This window comes from Schistocerca serialis, chromosome 9 (genome assembly GCF_023864345.2).
Source record: "Schistocerca serialis cubense isolate TAMUIC-IGC-003099 chromosome 9, iqSchSeri2.2, whole genome shotgun sequence".
In the NCBI taxonomy this organism is placed as follows: Eukaryota; Metazoa; Arthropoda; class Insecta; order Orthoptera; family Acrididae; genus Schistocerca; species Schistocerca serialis.
The window spans coordinates 294,724,254-294,745,676 of NC_064646.1; the positions used below are offsets into that span (position 1 = coordinate 294,724,254).

The 21,423-nt window shown below is 37.2% G+C and overlaps 1 protein-coding gene across 5 annotated transcripts in view; it reads left to right on the plus strand.

Moving 5' to 3' along the window:
- LOC126419777 (afadin) overlaps positions 1-10,450 on the plus strand; it is a 1,120,405-nt gene extending 1,109,955 nt beyond the window's left edge. For all 5 annotated transcript variants that reach the window (XM_050086950.1, XM_050086951.1, XM_050086952.1 and 2 more), the window contains 3 exons: positions 3,141-3,461; positions 3,884-3,990; positions 9,046-10,450. In XM_050086950.1, coding sequence (XP_049942907.1) covers positions 3,141-3,461; positions 3,884-3,990; positions 9,046-9,289 — 672 coding nt within the window. In that variant the 3' untranslated portion in view covers positions 9,290-10,450. The remainder of the gene's footprint in view (positions 1-3,140; positions 3,462-3,883; positions 3,991-9,045) is intronic.
- The last annotated feature ends 10,973 nt before the right edge of the window (positions 10,451-21,423 follow it).

A 21,423-nucleotide genomic window follows, 5' to 3' on the forward strand; every position in this document is an offset into this window, starting at 1 on the left:
GAGTCCAGTTGATATAGGTAGCCAACGTGCACCCTTATATGTATAGAATGTTCCTCAAATCATTCCGATGTAATTTTGGAACAGTGAGATGTTGGATTGGGTTTCTGAAGATCCAGGCTGCCTGGAGACTGCTGAATGGATGAGATTGAAAAGGTGTGAAGATTAGTGGCAAGAAAGTCAAACAATATTGTATTTGTTGATCCATTAGATTTCTTCAACTGATAGTGGGCTGCATACCTTTCAGCCATCTTCAGGGCAAACTGACAGATCCAAGGTATAGCACTCACATTTCTTATTTTAAACAAGAGAGATGTGTCACTGTATGACACATTACTTTATGAAGTGATTGTTACAGTAAAATTGGAGAGATTTTAATTTTTACAGAGATTGTTAAGTCAGTCAGCCCTGCAAGCATGAAACAGTAAAAGGCATAAAGCAAGTGCTACTGCAGCTTAAAGTGATCCTTCATTCAGTTATCAGATAGTACACAGATAGATGTTTGCATAATGTCACATCAGTGTGAAATTTTACGGCTCCTAACCCACTTTGCTGTGTCTTTGCTCAACACTGGTTGATGATCCACATCTTCCAGATTTTGAGGCAGTGCTGTGCAACAGATGGTTGACTGATTTCTTTATTAATCCTTGAAACATTTTACATTGTATGGATTTCGTCATTCAAAACATGGAAAAAATTATCAGTTTAAAATTAATTTCTTGCACAATAATTTCCAGTGACTTTTCTTTTAATCTAATTAAATTTGTATTTTAGTCTTAAATAATTATTATTTCTACGTATAGTATAATACAGACCATTTTAAAATAAGTAGTATGTTTTAATTCAAGTATTCCATTGCAATATAAAAACATTCATTTTGAAAATAATTTTTTAGTTTTGTTTTTAAAGAGCATATAGTATTTGTGTCTTGTACATGTTGTGGTACTTTATTATATAATTTGATGCCAATGTACAATAAACTGTTTTGAGTTTTAACTTTATTTTTCTGTCCAGATGCAAATTACAGCTGTTTCTAGTTTCTTAATTATATACTAAATGATTTGTAACATAGTAGTCAATACTTATTTTTACACACATAACCCTCTGAAAATTACATTCACAAGTTAAGATTCCTAGCATTTTAAAAAGTTCAAGGCAGTGAGCTGTGCTGCCACTCTTCGTCATTGTGACCAGCAGATTCACAGTAGTCATGAATGAGGTGCTACTTGGCAAAAAGTGAAACCTTTTCTTGAAACAGTATATGTTAACAGATGCATTTCCCCAAATGGAAGTTTGCTGTGTTGCTATGTGTTCTTCCTCCGTTCATCACAAGTGCAAATGTTAGGTTCCAACAAAATAATTGAAACACGTTGAATTGGACAGCCTATGGTAAAGATCAGGGTACTGTGATCATTGTGGGTCATGATATTTGACTACTGGAATACAGATACACTGAAAATGATGTGGCACATCCAAATTTCACTCTTGACAAGTGTACGTACTACTCCATTCTACTGTGTTGTAGTATATTTATTGCATTTGTAGTTAGCAGAGCTGAGGAGTAGCAGCTTTCTTTCTAATTCATTTGATTAAATACAGTTGGCATAAGATAGAATAGCCTAAAGCAGCATAGCGATTATTTACTGTTAGTGCGGTATACAGATTCAGCTCCTCTGATTTGCTTTTCTGTTGTAAATGTATGCTTTGACTTGTTTCAATCCCTGAATGTGTACAGGACATAATGAATGAATATATTTTGTTGAAGTGTAGATCATATTGATATAGTTTGTTCTACACTTCAGTTTGGGAAATACATGTTCTCTGTCTGATGTGACCTCATCGGCACCAAATAAACACAGAATTCTAAATATTTGTTAAGTCTGCAATGAAATAATGTATTGAGAAATGGCTCTGGTCATAACTGACATGGAGAAAACTGCTACTTGGCATGCAGCACAGTGATGTCTGACCATGGTGCATTTGGTATGTTCCCAGCCTGTTTCTCAAATATGACAGTGAAAGCTGATAACTTCATGTAAAAATAGCCTTCTTAATGACTGGAAATGCACATACACAACAGTATTTAGTGCATGTACCATCAAATTTCCAGCTGCATAAGATTGTCCACTACCTATAATAGAGCTATTATGCTATGCTATATCCATATTTGAAGTTTCACAGTTTCAAAATAATTTAAGACCTTATTTTTTATTATTCCTTGATTTTTTTTCATTAAAAATATATTTTTGTGATAGCTTCTGTATGATTTTTGGTGTATCTGCACTGCAGTAGTCCAGCATCATGGGCCACATTGATCAAATTATCCACATTTTGTAATGGATTTTCATTTTTCAACGCAGATTTATTGAGTTGAAAGCTAAGAGTATGTTCGCACAGAATAAATAATACCAGGCTACAGCAAACAGCAAAGACTTACATTATAATATATCAAAAAACATCCTTTTTAACAGTTTCAGCATCACATTAGTTTTGCACACTCAAATATTATCTATGATTTCCAGCTTGTAGCCCTTATTTCTCTGTGCTCTTGTTGATTTATCCATGACTTCAAACAGATTTATTTATTTTTATTTTATTATTATTTTTATCACAGTCACTGTCTTTGACATTACTACCTGATTTTTCACATTACTAACTGGTTCTACAATTTCCTCCGTCCGAGTGATGTTCCAAGTTGAATAGCTTTTAGCTACATTCAGTTTTAACGTTTCAGTCACACTTAATTACTTCAAACATGTAGGATCTCAACATTGCAGTACTGGATGAGTTTCTCTAAGTAGTACTCTTTTTCTCCTCCTCCTCCCCCTCCTCCTCCTCCTCCTCCTCCTCCCCCCCCCCCCCCTCCTCCTCCTCCTCCCCCAACACCCCACCCCACTCTCTTGTATCCTCTTGTGTCAGGTGCGTTACTTCTTCTTTTTTTTTTCTTTTTTTCCCCTCATTAGCAGAAGTTCCATCCTCATATATTGCTCTTTTAGGACAGTACGCTGAAGCTGTACTTCAGGCAAGGCTCATAAGTTGTTTAGGTTGCATGTAGTCACTACAGGGTCGCTCTTGGAATTAGTTATTTGGTACACTAACAAAAACAGAAAACACTCATAGTGATATATATACTTTGCTTGCAGGGTGCTGTCACGGAGAACAGCACAGGTAGCAGTGGTGGTGCAGCACAGCGCCTAGATTCCCTGCTTGCCTCACCTCCTCCGCCACAGCCACCTGAGAGGGGCTCTTCCTTTGCTGTCATGTCGCAGCAGCAGAGTGTGCTACGGGCCACAGCTGGAGGACAGGCACATGGCCACGTTTCCACACCTGTTTCTTCTCCTGTAGCCACGACGACCACAACAACTGTCAAGAGAGTATCGTTCCACGATCCGCCGCCCACATCCTCTCCACCTGCCCCACCGAGCCAGCCACCGCCTCTTGACCAAATTCGTGAAGATCCCAATGTAAGTTGATTGAATGATTAGTTGCAACAGAATGTTAAATCAATGAAGTAAGTTTAATTTGTGGTAGTTTTTATTGTACTTGATAGTAAAGTGTTTGTCCTTCTTAATAGAAACCTGCTTAATTGTGTATCTCACATCTGGAACACTGCACACTAATAAAGGCCGCACATTGGTTAAACATAACATATAGGAGAAACATACATTCGTATTCCATAATTTCCATATATTCTGTCATCAGTTTCACAAAGTAGTAGTCTGAGCTTAATCTCACAAGTATAATTTTTAGTTCATAAGGCAGCATTCTGTTTTGTAAACAATAAAAATGCAGCTTGCCTGCATCTTTGAGTACATTAAATATAACATTGTAAAACCTGAGAAACATTAGAACAGTTATATATAATGTAATACGTTTTATGTTGCAGCATTTCATAAATGAAGCAGAAACATTGTTGGCATCACCAAAGAGTCCAGAAGGAGGCTCTTTCCCAAGCAACACGCCAGGTGTTATAGGTGCTCAGGAAGTTTACAAGTAAGAAACACATTTAATTAATTCGCCAGTCTAAAAATGATAACAGTGTAGTTAAGCTGCAGACAGGCACAGTGAAAAGACTGCTATACGTCTAATCTTCCAGCTAAAAGGCTTTCTTAAGTGGAGAAAACACACAAGCACAACACTCAAACATGTGACCACTCTGGCCACCATGACCAGACTGCCTTAAAAGTTACAAAAAGTGTGTAACAAATTAAGTGTGGGCAAGGGCCAATAGTGAAAGGTGAAAGGGAATTAAAATTGACATGAAAATACAGTGAGATTGTAGACAAAAATTAAAAACAAGGTGATAACAGGGAATGCAGGTTGGTGGGAGAATTTGTGTGAAGAGAGGGGGCAGAAGATGTAAATGGATTAGATTAAGTATTTGTTGTTGACTTACTAATGCTATTTTGGTCACAGAATTATTGTGAGGCAAGTTTGTATCATTCTGTAAATATGAGGCATGTACAGACAGTCAGTACCATTTTGATCCACTGCCACCACAGCATTAAGTGTCATAGTATTGCAATTGTCTGTCTGGTTCATTGTCTTTCAAGTGATACAATTACAGCCAGATTGTGTTGTGTTTAGATTTCTTTGTGGTCATTCAAAATGTTTGAAATCTCTGAGCCTGCCAACTGTGAAGAGTTTTGAACACAAAGAATATGAAACTAGGTCTAATTCACCATAAACTTGTGGACATTTATGATGAAAAATGTTACAACTCATGGAATAGTGTGAAAGTGGGTGAAACAGTGTTCATGATGTAGCACAGAATGGGTAGCCCTCTGTTGTCAATGATGCTTTGGTTCAGAAAATGAATGATGAAATTTATGAAAACAGGTGGTTCACAATAAGGATTCTTTGTGATGAGTTTTCACAAATTTCAAAAACTGTTTTGCATTAAATTGTTAAAAATTGCTTAATTTTTTTGCAAATTGTGTTTTCGCTGGGTTCCGAAAATGCTTACGGATCTCCATGAAACAAAGTGACTTGGCAGTGCTTTGATATCTTGTATCTGATACAGTGGCTAGGGAGATAATTTCTAATCAGAATTGTTGCCAGTGGCGAAACTTGGGTTTGTCATGTCACTACAGAATCAAAACAATAGTTGATGGAATGGAGGCACTCACAATCCCCCAAAAAACAAAAATCCAAAGTAGCATTGTCCGCACAACAACAACAACAACAACAACAACAAACATTCACTGTGTTCTGGGACAGACAGGGCATTCTGCTTGTTGTGTTCCTTCCTAAAGATGAAACTATGAATGTGGTGTGATACTGTGGAACATTGAGAAAAGTTTGGTGTGCAGTTCAAAGCAAAAGGTGTGGGATGCTCAATCAAGGCAGTTTGTTGCTTCATGAACACACACATCCCCTTTCTGTTGGTGTCACTCTTATTTACTTAGTAGGTTGGGAGCAGTTAAATCACCTGCCAGCAGTCCCAGTGTCACACCCTCTAACTACCTCTCATTCTTGAACTTAAAGTGTGATTTAGTAGGAGCACACTTTCATCAGTGACAATGACACAAAAACCAGTGTTCAGCTGGAGCTGTATTCATTGACGACATCTTTCTATGAAGAGGGCACAGAAAAGTTGGTTCATCGCTATGACAAATATCTGAACAATTATGGCAACTATGTAGTAAAATAGTTTAAGAAATGCTGTTTCTTGTAAAAATAAATATTTATTTGTAAAAAAGATGTTTTAGAAGTTTTTTTTGCAAAACAGTGCTTACTTCCTAGACATGCCTCATATATGTTTTTAATTAATTCAGGGAAAGACTTGAAGTTACAGTGAAACCCCTAGTGAAATATTGGATGTCTATCATCATCATCATCATCATCATCTACGTTTTCCAGCTGCTGGCAGAATCTGTTTGGAACATATACCTCTCTTCTATCTTCCTACCATCTCTCTGTCTCCACCTTGACCCAGTCTTCTTCATTTTGCACACAGCCCTTCACTCCTATCGGCCACCTGTCTCTTAGTCTTTTTCCCTTTCCTTTCATCCTTTCTGGGTATCCTCTTCTCCTCCATGTATTATTTCCAGTTTGGTTTCTACTTCATTTAAGAAGTACATTTTCACAATATTAACAGAAGCGTAGCACTGTCCTTTTGCTGCAACTGACAAAATAATTCATTGATGGTGAATACAGAAACACCACTCATCTTTTTCATCAATCTTCCCTTGCAAGAGGCTTGGTGGGGGAACAGGGTGTCATTATGGTACAGTTCAGATTGCACATTGTACCAGTCAGAATTACTTGCATGTGGCCAGTGTCCATACGGTGATAACTTACATCATGTTTACATTGCTATCTGTTGTATTATACCATACCAGTAAACCCCCAATTCTGTAAAGGATCAAGCACCCGTGTATAAAACGGTTTCAGGTGTCTGATTACATGTGAGTTAATGTATTAAATATTTGACATTAAGCATGTAAGCAAGAAAAAGGTTTGAAATCATGCTTTATGTTTGTTGGAAGTAACTAAGTGCTCTCATTATGAAACACTTGATAATATACTCGGGTAATTTGGGCCCCATTTTAAGCAAAAGCAAGTTTTTCAAGCATTTGCTCTGTCTATTATGACAAATCTCCTGAAACTGTGTGTCATACAATGTTGTAATCATGCAGGTACATTCAGTGGTATTTGTAGATACCGCCTGTAAATTTTCCTACAAATAGAGTTTCTAATAAATTAAAATGCCATGTCTGATGCTAAAGGTTTACTACATGAACAACAGTGAAGGGATAGTAAGCGACAAACTTTTTTTCCTTTCTAATTTTGTGCATGGCGCCAGTGATTAAAAGTTTTATTAAAATTTGAAATTAAGTATAAAATTTCATTCTCAAATTCTGGGTGAATAGTCTGAGTATTTGTACGCCATCAGTTATGCTACCTCAAGATCAGCACACAATTTCTAACTGTAGCAGTTGTGTTATTGTGTTAACTTTTAACAAGGTTATGCAAATTAGTAATTAGGTTATGACAGCATTTTAATTTTTTTAAATTTGGTCAATAATTATGCAGAATATTGAAAACCAAATTTTTATTATCCCTGGAAACAGTGAGACAGACAACCTGTTGGTGATTCTGTGTTGTGGAATAGTTGCTTACTAATACAGATGTTGAATATGTTCCCCTTGATACTTCGTTCTCTTGATGCGTGAGGAAATATGTGAGCTGCCACACTCAGTTTTTTAACACACAGCGAAACAGTGTATGTTACGAAGATCCACTCAACCACCCTGTGGAAGCATGAAAACATGACATCTACAAAAGATGACATACTGGAAGGCAGTAATTATTACAGCTGTGCTGAAACTATCAGACAGCGATGTGAACACCAATGTGTATTACTAAAAGAATAGATGAACCCACTGAAGATGGAGAAACTTCTCTAGACCATGTTTGAGTACTAAAACAAGAACAGTTGTGTTTCCTTGAGGCAGAACCACATTTCCTTATTACATAACTGTAGAAGAGCTAAGTGGGATACCGATATTTTCATCCCAGGCAATAGCATAGAGTAGGTAGTTTGCAGTTGCTTTCCCATGACCATTTAATTGGTGGACCCTGCTTAGAATTGGAGCACAAGACCACTGGATGTGAAATATAAGACGTCGTCCGTTGCAAATCGATGTTTTAGAGGTCCAAACACTGATGGGTCTTGACCATGATGATTCTGTGGTTGTCCAAGACTAAAACATTCACTTCTGCAACCATTTCCAGTGTGATGACACAATTAGGTCGGGTGATGCTGAGGGAATTAGATTAGGAAATGAGGCACTTAAAGTAGTAAAGGAGTTTTGCTATTTGGGGAGCAAAATAACTGATGATGGTCGAAGTAGAGAGGGTATAAAATGTAGGCTGGCAATGGCAAGGAAAGCGTTTCTGAAGAAGAGAAATTTGTTAACATCCAGTATTGATTTAAGTGTCAGGAAGTCATTTCTGAAAGTATTCGTATGGAGTGTAGCCATGTATGGAAGTGAAACATGGACGATAAATAGTTTGGACAAGAAGAGAATAGAAGCTTTCGAAATGTAGTGCTACAGAAGAATGCTGAAGATTAGATGGGTAGATCACATAACTAATGAGGAAGTATTGAATAGGATTGGGGAGAAGAGAAGTTTGTGGCACAACTTGACCAGAAGAAGGGATCGGTTGGTAGGACATGTTCTGAGGCATCAAGGGATCACCAATTTAGTATTGGAGAGCAGCGTGGAGGGTAAAAATCGTAGAGGGAGACCAAGAGATGAATACACTAAGCAGATTCAGAAGGATGTAGGTTGCAGTAGGTACTGGGAGATGAAAAAGCTTGCACAGGATAGAGTAGCATGGAGAGCTGCATCAAACCAGTCTCAGAACTGAAGACCACAACAACAACAACAGACACAATTAGACTGTCCAGGACTAGCACCATCTTCCAGTGACTCACGCCCCTCAAGGAATTGTTTGCGCCATTCCACAACACTTGAACAACTCAGACTGTACTCACCGTACACAGTCTTCACCTGTTGATACATTTCATTATCTCCAACTCACTCCGCCGCCAAAAATCGAATCACTTCTCGTTGTTCCTACTTACTCACCTGTATGTTCGTTAGTTGACGATAACTTGTGTGACCACTTTCTCTTCAGTATGAAACCACAATAGCGCTATGCAACATCAAACTGTGCGCATGCATCAGTCTCTCTACCAAGAGATAACGCCATCATACCCTCAGTTATGTGGTGCCACCTCATGTGTAAGGCAAAGGTAGATGCACTGACCAGGTTTCATTTCAACGAACCTCATATAAAAAAAGTAAATATATCTGTAGAAGACATCTGACAAAGTAAGAATGTTATACAGATATTATGATCAATAATTATCATTATTTGTAGGAGTTTTAGGAAAACATTGTTCATGTTATCTGTAATCCTCTAGATTTGGTCATTAGCTTATTTTGGCTGTAATCCAGAGCATCATTGTGTAATATTATACTACATTTGTGCAGATGCATTCATAATTCTTTTGCATGTATTATTATTTTGTAGGGATCCTAGGGCACGATTATTGGCCGCTCAACAACAGCAAAAGATGTCAACAAGGATTGGCCAAGTACCAGAAAAGCTGAGCTTTAAGGAGAAGATGAAGATGTTTGCGATGGAAACAGGTGAAGATGGAACACCACGTGATAAAGTAAAAATATCTAGAGCGCAAAGAGAAATAGACAATTTGGCAGCTGGCGCTAACACTCCTACAAGCAATAACAATGGCACGCCTAGTGCATCTCAGTAATGCTACGAAAGGTGGAAGAGTGCTAAATGATATTGGAGTGAACTGTGTTAAGTCACAGAAAAGCCAGTCCTGTGTACATTTTAAAATTTTTCAAAGGCATTTCTGTGTGTAATGCGAATAGCATTTCTAGTGTTAAAACAAGTTCAAGCCCCCCAGTGGTAACATTTCTAAGACTGAAATGTGTGACATAGTTGAAAATAATGAGGCCTTAAAGCATTTTATTTCAGTGTTACAGTTTTATTCAAATGTACTCTTTATGTAATAAATATGCTTCATTATTTTCCTGCCATAAAATTTGAAGTATTTTTACAGAAGACCTAAAAGGTTAAATGATATAGATGGATCTTTGTTTCTCTGTTATTTTTTTCTATAGTGCAACTTCTCGAAAATGTTTTATCTATAAGATTTTGCACTCCTACGTTTTATGGTTAAGAAGGCTGCTGCTGCTTCTTCTTCCCCACATCCCAGAAGCAAAGCAGATGTGTATGCTTTGTTAACAGTGCATTCTTTCAAATCATTCTTTATTGTTTTTAAAGATAATAATTGTTATCTAGCATGTTGTTACAGAGACAGTTATATGTAAAACAAGAAGCTGGAGGCATTTGTAGGGACCATATTGTTGATATATAACAAAGAATTTTAATTAATTTTATTCTGTTACTCATGTCTATTATCTGTTTGAAACCATTATTGCTATATGTGAAATGAGTGATGTACTCCTGCATTAACATGAGTTCGTGATTCAAATATCACCTTAGAATGTTGCCCAATGCTCTACTCAGTGATATATTATTGTTTTTATCATATGATTTGTCCCTTCCCTACTATTCCCATGGCAATACTTTGATATGCCAGTACAACTCCATAATTTTCCTAAAAGAGTAAAGAATATATTGCACATATGTGATTAAAGAGAACTGTTATATAAAATGCTTCAAAGAAAATAGTTTTTTTCGACAAGATGTGATGCTTTGTTTGAGGTCAGTGAAAGCTAGAGAACTTTTATTTTGTGGTCAGCCCAAAGCTGCAAATCATATCATATGTACAATGCTAATGTAATCCCTCCACTGTGTACATAAAATCCTTGTATCTATGTAAAGACAACATACAGATATTTGTGTATAGAAATTTAATTTTTATTATTTGAAATAAAGTTACTCTCAGTTACATAAACAATCAAGAATTAATTACCTCCTTACCCAAGACAAAGTTTTGTGTGTGAAAGTTTTGTGTGTGAAAGTGAGCTGTTAGTGGTTGTTTTTTCTGAAAGTGAGTGGATAAAATTATTTTTGTGCACCATTCCTTTTTAATCCCTCATATTATCTTGTAACACACATAATTAATATTGTAAGCATTATTGTAATGAGCTATTAACGTAACTATTAGCAATTAGAACACTCTTCGCACGGAAGAAGCAATAATTGTGGTGAGTTGAATAGGCCCTTAGGATACAAATCTTCAGTGGAAACACAAACAGAACCTGGGAAAAGGTAAAGGATGGAATTTATCTGTATATTATGATAGAGGTCAACTTTTGCGTACACATGTGTTTGTGTTTTATTTCTAAAGAATGACTCACTCTCTCTCTCTCTCTCTCTCTCTCTCTTTTTTTCTCTCTCTATCTCTCTCTCTCTCTCTCTCTCTCTCTCTCTCTCTCTCTCTCTCTCGTTAATGTCAGCAGTAGATACAGCGGGGAGATATTGTCCAAATGCACTTGCCTACCTCGTAATGGACATACTACATCTACTATTACCTTGGGCCGCTGCCAGCAGGTGGGAAGCAAACGCATTGTGGCATTAGAAACATTAGCTATGCAATTGTGTATTGGTCACCATAATTGCCTTCCAAGCAGATGATGCAGGTTTGATTCTCAGCCATCGCAGTGGCTGTTATTTTTGCACACGAGTATGTCCACCATGTGACAAGTGGTTTTTATTGTTCCTTTATACATGCCATTTTGCTGTCCATGGATGAGTAGAAAAGTAGTAAGAAGTACATGTTTTTGACCTGTATGAGAATGTTGTTACCAGAATGTGTAAAAAAAATATGTTCCAGTGGAAATGGCATTACTCAAATATACAATGAAAGCAGTGAAAACATCCTGAATTGGTAGTCACTGTTCTTTAAATGCACCATGAGGCAAATGAGCTGATCAGTAATCACCTTCAGATAGCGTAACTCCCTATACAGCCTATGGGGAAACTTTGTATAAATAATAAGTATTGCGTCTTCCTTTAAGAATGAGGTGATATAACAAAATAAATTAAACAAAAAGCTCAATATCTTATAAATAACACAATCCATAGCTGAAAAAGGCAATTAATATCAGATGGGATGCATCAAGCCACTCACCTTTTCAGTAAAGGAAAGGCTTCAGATGTTAGTGTTTCAATATAAATTTTTGAAGCTTCAGACAAAGTAGAACAAAAGAAACTTGCAAAGCTGTTTGTAAAATGATGGTGAAATAATTCCCTTGACCCATAACAATGGTGTTAATGTTCTACTTTATTTTATAAAAACCTAGGAAACCTTTTGATTGTATTTCAATTAAATTTCTAGAACAACTCTTGGGAAACAAGACATTGATTCATCTTATTAATATACTAAAGAATATTTTTGTCATTACTGTAGTCTTTTAACACGTCTCGTACAAATGTATTCGCTTGGCACCGGCAGCGCTATTTCGGATTACTTGGCTTGTCGCCAGCCATTCTTGACATTATCAGGAGATTATAAATCATTAAGTTTTACTAATCTCGTCGTTAGTTCTCATAAGTTCACAACCCTGTTCCCCCTACTTTCATAAAATTTTGAAAATATATGTATGTAAATAAATATAAAATTTGTTTGTTTCATATATTTGTATATTTGCATTGTCTTTGGTAGTTAGTACTTCTCTTTCGTATGATATGCAGCAAACAGTCTCTTAGATGTAACGCAACTCCACAAGACTTGCATATCAAGTAGTCTAATACACTTTCAGCTTTTTTTTTTTAATTGAGTAATTGGTTTTTCTACATTTTCTGTCAGTCAAAGTGGCATTATGTACTGTAGAGATCATTCGTATCATTTTAGTTTTTGGAGCTATCCATACCTGTGCAAGTACTTCATCTTTCTGTTGATGACAAGCTTCAAACACATTGATTTTTGCATGCTTTAATTTTTCTGGAGATCCTATATTTTGCCGTATCATTCCACAAATTCGAACTTTCTTTTCAAGTAACTTCTGTGCAACTTCTACACTGCTATAATAATTATCCATGTAGAGGTGATGCCACTTTCCATAAGAAGGTGTCAATAGTTCCATCACTGTTTTTGCTAAAGGCTGTCCAGCGCCACTACGTATCTTGAATGAGGAAATGTATCCTGTACTCAAATCACGCAGCATCCAAATGAGTATCCCATATTTTGTAATTTTCGATGGACTGTAAACTTTAAAATTTAACCATCCACGCCATGGTATCATTCTTTCATCAGTTGAGATGTTTTGACTTCAATTAAAGGTTTCTTTAAACTTTTTGGAAAAATAATCAGTTACCAATCGCACTTTCGAAAGCCAGTCAGGATTATCCGGTTTATTGTTGTTGTTGGAAAAATGTAAAAATGATAATATTTGTCTGAATCGGTTGCGGTACATCGTTTTGCGAAATATCGGTCTGTCTATCAACGGATTCGTTGACTAATAATCATCGATCCTTGCTTTTTTTTTTACAATTCCCATAAGGATAGCAAGCCCAAACCATTTTCTAAGTTCGGGTCCCATGACGTCGACAAATTTGGCATTTTTTTTTTTATCGACTTTCCTTCTGTTGCAATTTTGACTGTAGTACTTGTTGCTTTCGTTGGTAATATATTCAAATAGATTGTTCCCAATATACAGTTCCACGATATCGTCGATACTCTGTGTATCTTTGGGAAATATGTTTGGACTGGGAGATCCTTCAAATTTATTATTGGTCCTCGGTAAATCAAAGTCTGACCACTGTGCACTGTCGTCTTCTTCTAATTCATCCAAATCATTTGGCAACCGTAGCGTTCGCCAAATACTTCTTGGACGGATTTCACTATCTTCCGACGATTCTGCTTCACTTTCATTTTTTTTATTTTCAATGTCTTCTTCCCACTTGACCAAGTTGGCCGAAAGGTCAGACAAGACATCTGCACATTCACTGTAAATAATCGTATCGTCTCTTTTGTCTGCCATGATGAAAGGGCACGTACTTGTTAACGTGTGACGTGTGTAACTTATTGTTACCTAAACAAAACACCAACAAAATGCAAAAGATACTAAAGTGCTGTCACCGGCCACTGCGCCATACTATGCTCATGACACCACTGTGTTGTCACCGACCACTGAGCGATACTATGCACACGACACCACTGTGGTGTCGCCAGCCATTGACAGCTATTTCGCACATGACACCACTGTGGTGTCAGTGGATGGTGTAGTGTTAATTGGATAGATAAAAAAATCTACTCACCAAATGGCCACAGAACATACACACAAAAGAGGGTTATAATTAAGCAAGCTTTCAGAGCTAGCGGCTCCTTCAGACAGAAGTGTTTAACCGGAAGGAAAAGGACTGGAGAGGTCTAGGAAAAGGTGTAGATTTCGCAGAAGTCACCCATAACCATTGTTCAGGGGAGACTTTATCGCACGGGATGAGAAGGAAAGATTGATTTGGGGACTGCATTGAACGAGATTTGAAAACCTGAGAGCTTAAAGGTGAAAGGGTAATATACAAGACAGAGATTACTGTTTAAACACCATGCATGATTTAATGAGACTGAAAAGCTAAGTGCATTGTGCACAACAGAGATTGGAGGGGAACAGTGAAAAATAAGATGGGTAAGACAAAGAAAGATGTAGAAAACTAAAACAGAGTGAAGAAAAGAGTAGTTACTGTGAAGAAAAGCTGAGATGGAAGAACAACAGAATATTGCATGTTTCCAGTATACACAATCTGCATATGCCCATTCATGCAAATTCATAATGTGGTGGTAGTCATGCCAATGTAAAAGGCCCAACAGTGTTTCATAACAGTTGGTTTATGACGTGTTGTTGCACAGGTGGCTCCTCCTTTGATAGTATGTTTTGCCAGTTACAGGGCTGCTTTAGGTGTTGGTAGGATGGTGCATGGGGCAAGTCTTTCAGTGGGGACAATCAGAGGGGTTGGAGCCGTAGGGTAGGGTCTGACAAGAATACTGGAGAAATTGGGAGGGGGACAAAAAGCTACTCTAGGAGTGGTGGGCAAGATTCCAGACAGAATGGATCTCATTTCAAGGCATGATTTTAGGAAGTCATGCCCCTATGGAAGTAGCTGATTAATACATTCCACACCAGGATAATACTGAGTCACCAGTGGTGTGCTCCAAAGTTGTTTTTTGGAGCGATCAGCAGTACCAGGATTGGATGTGATGGTCCAGGAAATGTTCTCTTAAACCAGCCTAGTTCAAAAGTTATTAAATGTGTTAAGTTACATTGCACATACGGTACACGCAAGTGCACATGGATGCTTGCTGACGAAGACGTTAATGCAAGCCTACAGGAAGCCTGTAACCAACTTTGGATGTCATATGGATGATGATTGTGATCTGATGAATGCTATCCTTTGAAACCACAGGTTCTATGTAAGAAAGAAAAAGAGGAAAATTTTGGGGAAGTAACAGAAGGAAAAACTCATGTTAAGAGGGACACGCTAATTTGTAAGTGAAGGAAAGGAAGGCAATAATGGAAGCTAATGCATCAAAATGAATGAGATGTCAAAGATGGTAAATCAATAAACAAAGTACAGGTGTCAGCTCAAATATAATCATTGTTTGTTGTTCTGAAAGCTAAGAGAATTAATTTTAATTTTTTGTGTGTATTTATACGACCTTCCCAATCGTGACCTACACAGCAAAAACTTGGGCAATGGAAATGGCATGTCATTGCATGATTGGTGGTCTGGAAATGTAGTTCTATAGAAGATTACTTCAAATAACGTGGACAGCACACCGAACTAATAAGTCGATCCTGAGACGGCTTGGCACTGAACAAGACTGTTGACTCTTGTCAAACAAAATTCAGTGTAAGTATTTTGGTCACATTGGTAAAAGGCAAGAGGCAATGGAAAGAACAATCATCAAGGGAAAAGTCAATGGCTGAAGACCACCATTGCAGTAGATAGACCAAACGAAGAGCCGGTCAGTGATGGGCTTGCAGCAAACAAGTCACCATGCCAAAAACAGAGTTTCGTGATGGCAGGTTGTCAAGGGGATTACCATGTGATGCCACCACACCCTTGTGTATGGTTAGATCAAAGAGAGTATAGGCTGCACATACAGATGCGCTATTTTAAGGTACATACTGGCCAGACCACCTGCCTTTCCATAAATTTGTGCTTGGAATTTTTGTTTTTGTACCACTGATTAGTATTCTCCTTGTAAGGGAAGACTGTAACATCAGAATAAATGTATTCAACCTGAATACCCAGGTGAACGCTAACGAGTCCTACATACAGACATAACATCAGAAATTAAAAAAATGACATTCTGAAGTAAAGTGATTAACAGAGAATGATATCATACGTGGATGTAATTTTCAACAGTTCCCAAGAAAGTAGCACAAATGTGTATTTATGGACAGATCATAGCTGCATAAGCATTGCATCCACTCATTCATTTAGCATGATTCGCAGATACACTCATGTAGAAGAACCTTCAGGAATTAGGCACGAGTCAAAGTATATACTAAAAACATGAAATGGTTCTTAAGAACTGCTATAATAATGAGCTATTATAAACTGAAATAAACAATTTACATGTATTTGTAATAAATTTAACATAGTAAAATTAACAGAAAAGCCACTACTTTCAAAATGGTACATGTTTATCTTTTATTGTTAATTTAATTTATACATGATTATATAGAAATTTATCATAAAATATTAGTTATCTAAGTGCAATAAGAACAGAGGCTAGTAAAGAATGACGCCATGCTACAGGGTTCTGGCCTTGTCTCTAGAAGTTAATTTGAAGAAGGGGTTACTATCACATTGTTCCATTTTCTTTCTAATTTATAGGAATTCTCAATAACTTGCACTAAATGTTTGAAGTGAACTTGTTACTAAGATCTGCTCCAAATTTAATACACCACTCTGAACCCTAAAAAAAGGAGACCAACTTTACAAGCAAATTATTTCATGTGTTTACTGTGCTTATGTAACTCAAGAATAAACAGGAACTTTTTTGACTGAACATGTGTAATGCTGGTTCAAAGTGTCCAACAAGCACAATATTTCGGCAGTCAGACATGTGCACCTGATGATGGTGACATGTCTGGTCGCTGAAATATTGTGCCTGTGGGACACTGTAAACCAATATTACACTTGCGAACAGTTCAATCAATTAGTCCCTCAGGAGAAACTCAAGAATCACATGAATATTTCTTTAATACCAACAAAAATCAGTAAGCAGTAAATGTACTAGAAAGGAAGAGCAAGAACTGCAGAATCTTCGAAGAGGTCTATGCCAGAGAGTTCTGTTACCTGCTTTACAAAGCATCTGCTTGCTGAATGAATACTTTCTTAACTTTGTGTTGCCCCAAAAGGTACGTATGTAAGACGACAAAGAGTGAAAATGTGCGAAAAAGTCAGAGTGCTGGTGATACTTACAAGGTGAGATATATTTCTAATGAAAAACTTAATGAATTTAACTTTATGATTAAATTTTATCTGTATATTGACTCCATTTTAGCTTGTTAGCCAGCTACCTTGATGAATTTTGCACAAGGTGTTTCACTTAGTGTATGATCAGTGATAGTTGTACCTGGTACCAGCTAGCATTTTTACTTGTTTGGAAATGAATTATGTGATTTATTTTGAGATGAAGAATTAAAAGGTTTGCTGTAAACTGCCATTCAACTATACTTATCTTCACTGTGTATGGTTGAGTTTAGTCTTTTGATTAGGATACTTGTGTCATCAACAATTTTTTTATGAATAGTCCTTGACACCATTCAAAGTTCCGTTGTGCAAGTTAGGAACAAAAGGCGATCATATTGGCACTTAACATTTAATGTACCTTATATTTAGTTTTCTCATCTGATGCAGTCCCCAACAATCAGTCTTTCCTTCTCATCCCTTACAGTAAGTATCTCCTGACCCACAGTTTTGGGTGACTTGCCCAAAATCTACCCCTTTTCTAAGATTCTCCAGTCCTTTTCCTTCACCCCTCTTTCCTTTCCCTTCAACCCTTCTGCCTGAAGGCGGAGTCACTGGCTCTGAAAGCTTGCCAGTTACAACCGTCTTTTATGTGGGTGTTCTGCCACTGTTTGGGGATTAGATTTTTTATCTACCCAACTAAATAATTATATTGAGTTTAGTTTTACTCCTGTAGTGCAGTTTGTCACTTTGGTTTCTGTTGTGGAGTTTAGAGTCCATCCACACAAAAGGGATGCCATTATATTTCAATTTTACAAGTAGAATTTTAATGACACACATGAAAAAGGCAAAGTTATAAAATATACCACAATGACAGTTTTTTTGTTTAATGCTGGCAGGTAGAATCCTTCACAAATACCAGACTGAGAGGCAGTAACAAACTATATTATTGCAAATGAATCAAAAGTCTATGACCAAATTCTGGAAAGAGTGAAAAGATTCTGCCAGCAAAAGGGATTTTTATAAATGGATATTTGTACTGCATATTTAAACCTTAAGAAAATATTGCTTGTGTGTTTGCTTACAAAGATAGTTTAAAGGTCCTTGTGGATGCTGCAACTACAGTCCTTTTTGGAAATTTATCTGCTGTCCCAAAATTTCCATTGCCTTAAGCAGAATTTCCACATAGGGACTCGATCTCATAACTCTTAGATTACCATCCTGCACTCTTTCTGTTACGCCAACTGCTGCCTGGAAACCATCTTAACATAAATGGCCAACGCCTCACCTGAACCACACTAAGAATGCTTTGTTTTTCTAAGTGCTTGGCCATCTGGAGTGCCCACATGCATCACTTTCATTTCTGGCTAAACTTTACACATGCTATAAGTTTTGGGGCAAATCAATGATGATGATGATGATGATGATGATGATGTTAGAAGTATCTCCCACTGTACTAACCTAAATACGAGGTTGTTGGTAAATAACGTAAATGCAAACATCACTCATGGATTCAGACTTAGGCATGTTCTGACTGACTGCCTACAAGGCAGTACAAGCAGTGATCTATGATCGTGGGACCTGTGATCAGCTTGTCACTAACCTTCCAGTCAATTACTGCCAGCAGTTGAATCCTGACAATGCTGCTGTTTCTTTATTCAAGCAGCTCCTCATCTGGCCTCACGAAGCTCAGTGGACCCCATTCCTGACCTACCTACCAAAGGAAAAAAATCTAAGGAGGTAACGAGAATCAAATCGCATCCTTCCACACTGGTGGCAGTGACACAAATCACTCGACTACAGAGGCAGTCAAGATTGTTGGCTAATTTTACATATTTTCACTTTCTTGCCATATGGAACTGTCTTTTGGAATAGTGCTCCCAAAGTAAATCAAGTATTTATTCAATGGAACTGAAAGTAAGAATAGTGTGTAAAATAGATAACTACACATCATACAGGGACCTTTTTAAAGATGCTGGAATTCCTACACATACTTTCCAGTAAGCTTGTTTGCTCTTCAATTGTTTCCACTAAACAGCAGATAAATCAGCAGCTTTTCTCAAAGCAGCAGCTTTCTTTTTAATTTACTAGTTTAAATTTTAGCTGGTACATGTACAAATCACATGAAGCAATACAGTTGATAGTTCATTGATAATACATGTAGAAATTAACTATCTATGAATTGTTTATCTTTCGTGAATACAGTGTATTTGAAAAAGAACTCCCTAGTTTTAATGTGTCCTAGAACCTGTACAAAGTGACATACACGATTCTAGTTTGTGGTGTTTGATTCATCAACTTTCCAAATCTGGCTCCCCTGCAGTTGGCAGGTCTGCTTGAGACAGCAGCAGTGTTGTTTTTTTCCTCTGTTACCTCAGTTCAGTTCAGTCCAGGCATGTGTGCAGTGCAGTGACTACACAGAATTGATTATGTCAATTTTTTTAAAAGGTTCTCTTTTCTGATGAGGCTACATTTCATGTTAGTGGAACAGTTAATTGTCAGAACTGCAGAATTTGGGGGGCAGAGCATCCAATGAAGTTATTCAGCATCAACGTGACTCTGCCAAAGTTAATGTTGGTGCGGTTTGATAAGATTGTCTGTTTGATTGGGACATTTACTGTGAAATGTTGACAGAGTATGTCTTTCCCCAAATAAAGAATATTGAGGCGGAAAAGGGGCTTGTGTTTTTTCAACAAGATGGTATCCCACCACATTACAGTAACCATGTGACACTTGCTTTCCAGGAAAGTGGATAGGCAGGGCTGCCCCAATAGCTTGACAACCACGAAGCCCAGACTTAACCCCACTGGACTTTTTTTGGGGGGGGGGGGCACATAAAAAATGTTGTGTACAGTGAAACGATCAGCCACATCAATCATTTATGGGAAAGAATTGTCGTGTTCAGACAGTTACACCTAATATATTGGTGAATACATGGGGAGAAGTGGAACATCATCTCGACGTGTGCAGGGCAACAAACGGATTCCATGTTGACGTCTACTAGCATTAAACAAAACTTGAAGGAATTCTCTTCCATGATATGTACTCTCATTCATGTAATTTTTCATTAATTTCCCCATTAAATTTATACTTAAAACTAGGGAGTTCTTCTTCAAACACTCTGTATACAGCTTGACTTGTTCTACATCCCTGATCCTAGGCTTTGGTAGGGTCTGTTGGACACGATAAACAAGTAAATGAAAACTGCCATTTATGAGCATGTATTATTTTCAGTATTTCAGTATCATGGTCAGATAAACCATTTGCTGTCACTTTTAAATCTGTATCACTGAAGGTATTTTAGTTTCATCATGGAATTCTTCATCCAGTTTGACAGTGTCACAGAGCAGATTTAACAAACTGCAGAAGGAATGCTGTAAGGAAGATGTGCATCCTGGAGAGATATATTCATTTTATTTTATTTTTTTATTGGTCCTATAGATCATACATTTTGTACAGCAAAGCACATCATGATAATAGGACAAGTCAATCTGAAAATTATCTTAAGATGGTGTATGATGAGAGATGACTGTTGTTGTGGTCTTCAGTCCTGAGACTGGTTTGATGCAGCTCTCCATGCTACTCTATCCTGTGCAAGCTTCTTCATCTCCTAGTACCTACTGCAGCCTACATCCTTCTGAATCTGCTTAGTGTATTCATCTCTTGGTCTCCCTCTATGATCTTTACCCTCCACGCTGCCCTCCAATACTAAATTGGTGATCCCTTGATGCCTCAGAATATGTCCTACCAAGCAATCCCTTCTTCTTGTCAAGTTGTGCCACAAACTCCTCTTCTCCCCAATTCTATTCAATATCTCCTCATTAGTTATGTTATCTACCCATCTAATCTTCAGCATTCTTCTGTAGCACCACATTTCGAAAGCTTCTATTCTCTTCTTGTCCAAACTATTTATCGTCCATGTTTCACTTCCATACATGGCTACACTCCATACAAATACTTTCAGAAACGACTTCCTGACACTTAAATCTATACTCGATGTTAACAAATTTCTCTTCTTCAGAAACGCTTTCCTTGCCATTGCCAGTCTACATTTTATATCCTCTCTGAGATGACTGTAGTGGTACATAACAAAATATAAAAAAGGTGGTGTGTGACAGTGGTGGTACATACTACACATAGCAGAGTACATATAAGAGGTACAGACAGAATATAAATAACGTACAATAATTAAATTATCTTACCAAGTAGAAATATCTACAAGTGAATAAACAGCTTATTACAAGTAATTAAAATTTTGTTTAAAGAAATTCATGTACAGAATAGAAACAGTGATTTCTGAGAGCTCACATTTCAGATCAGGTCAGGAAAAATACTACTTCCTCCAACATAAATTTTGCTTACTGACTGTGGCACTAAAATTAAAGAAATTCAGACTCATTCAGAGAGGTGTGAACAATCATTCTTCCAGTACGAAGGAGGGAAAACTGACACATTAAAGTCAACAGTTTGAACATACAGGAAATGATGGTA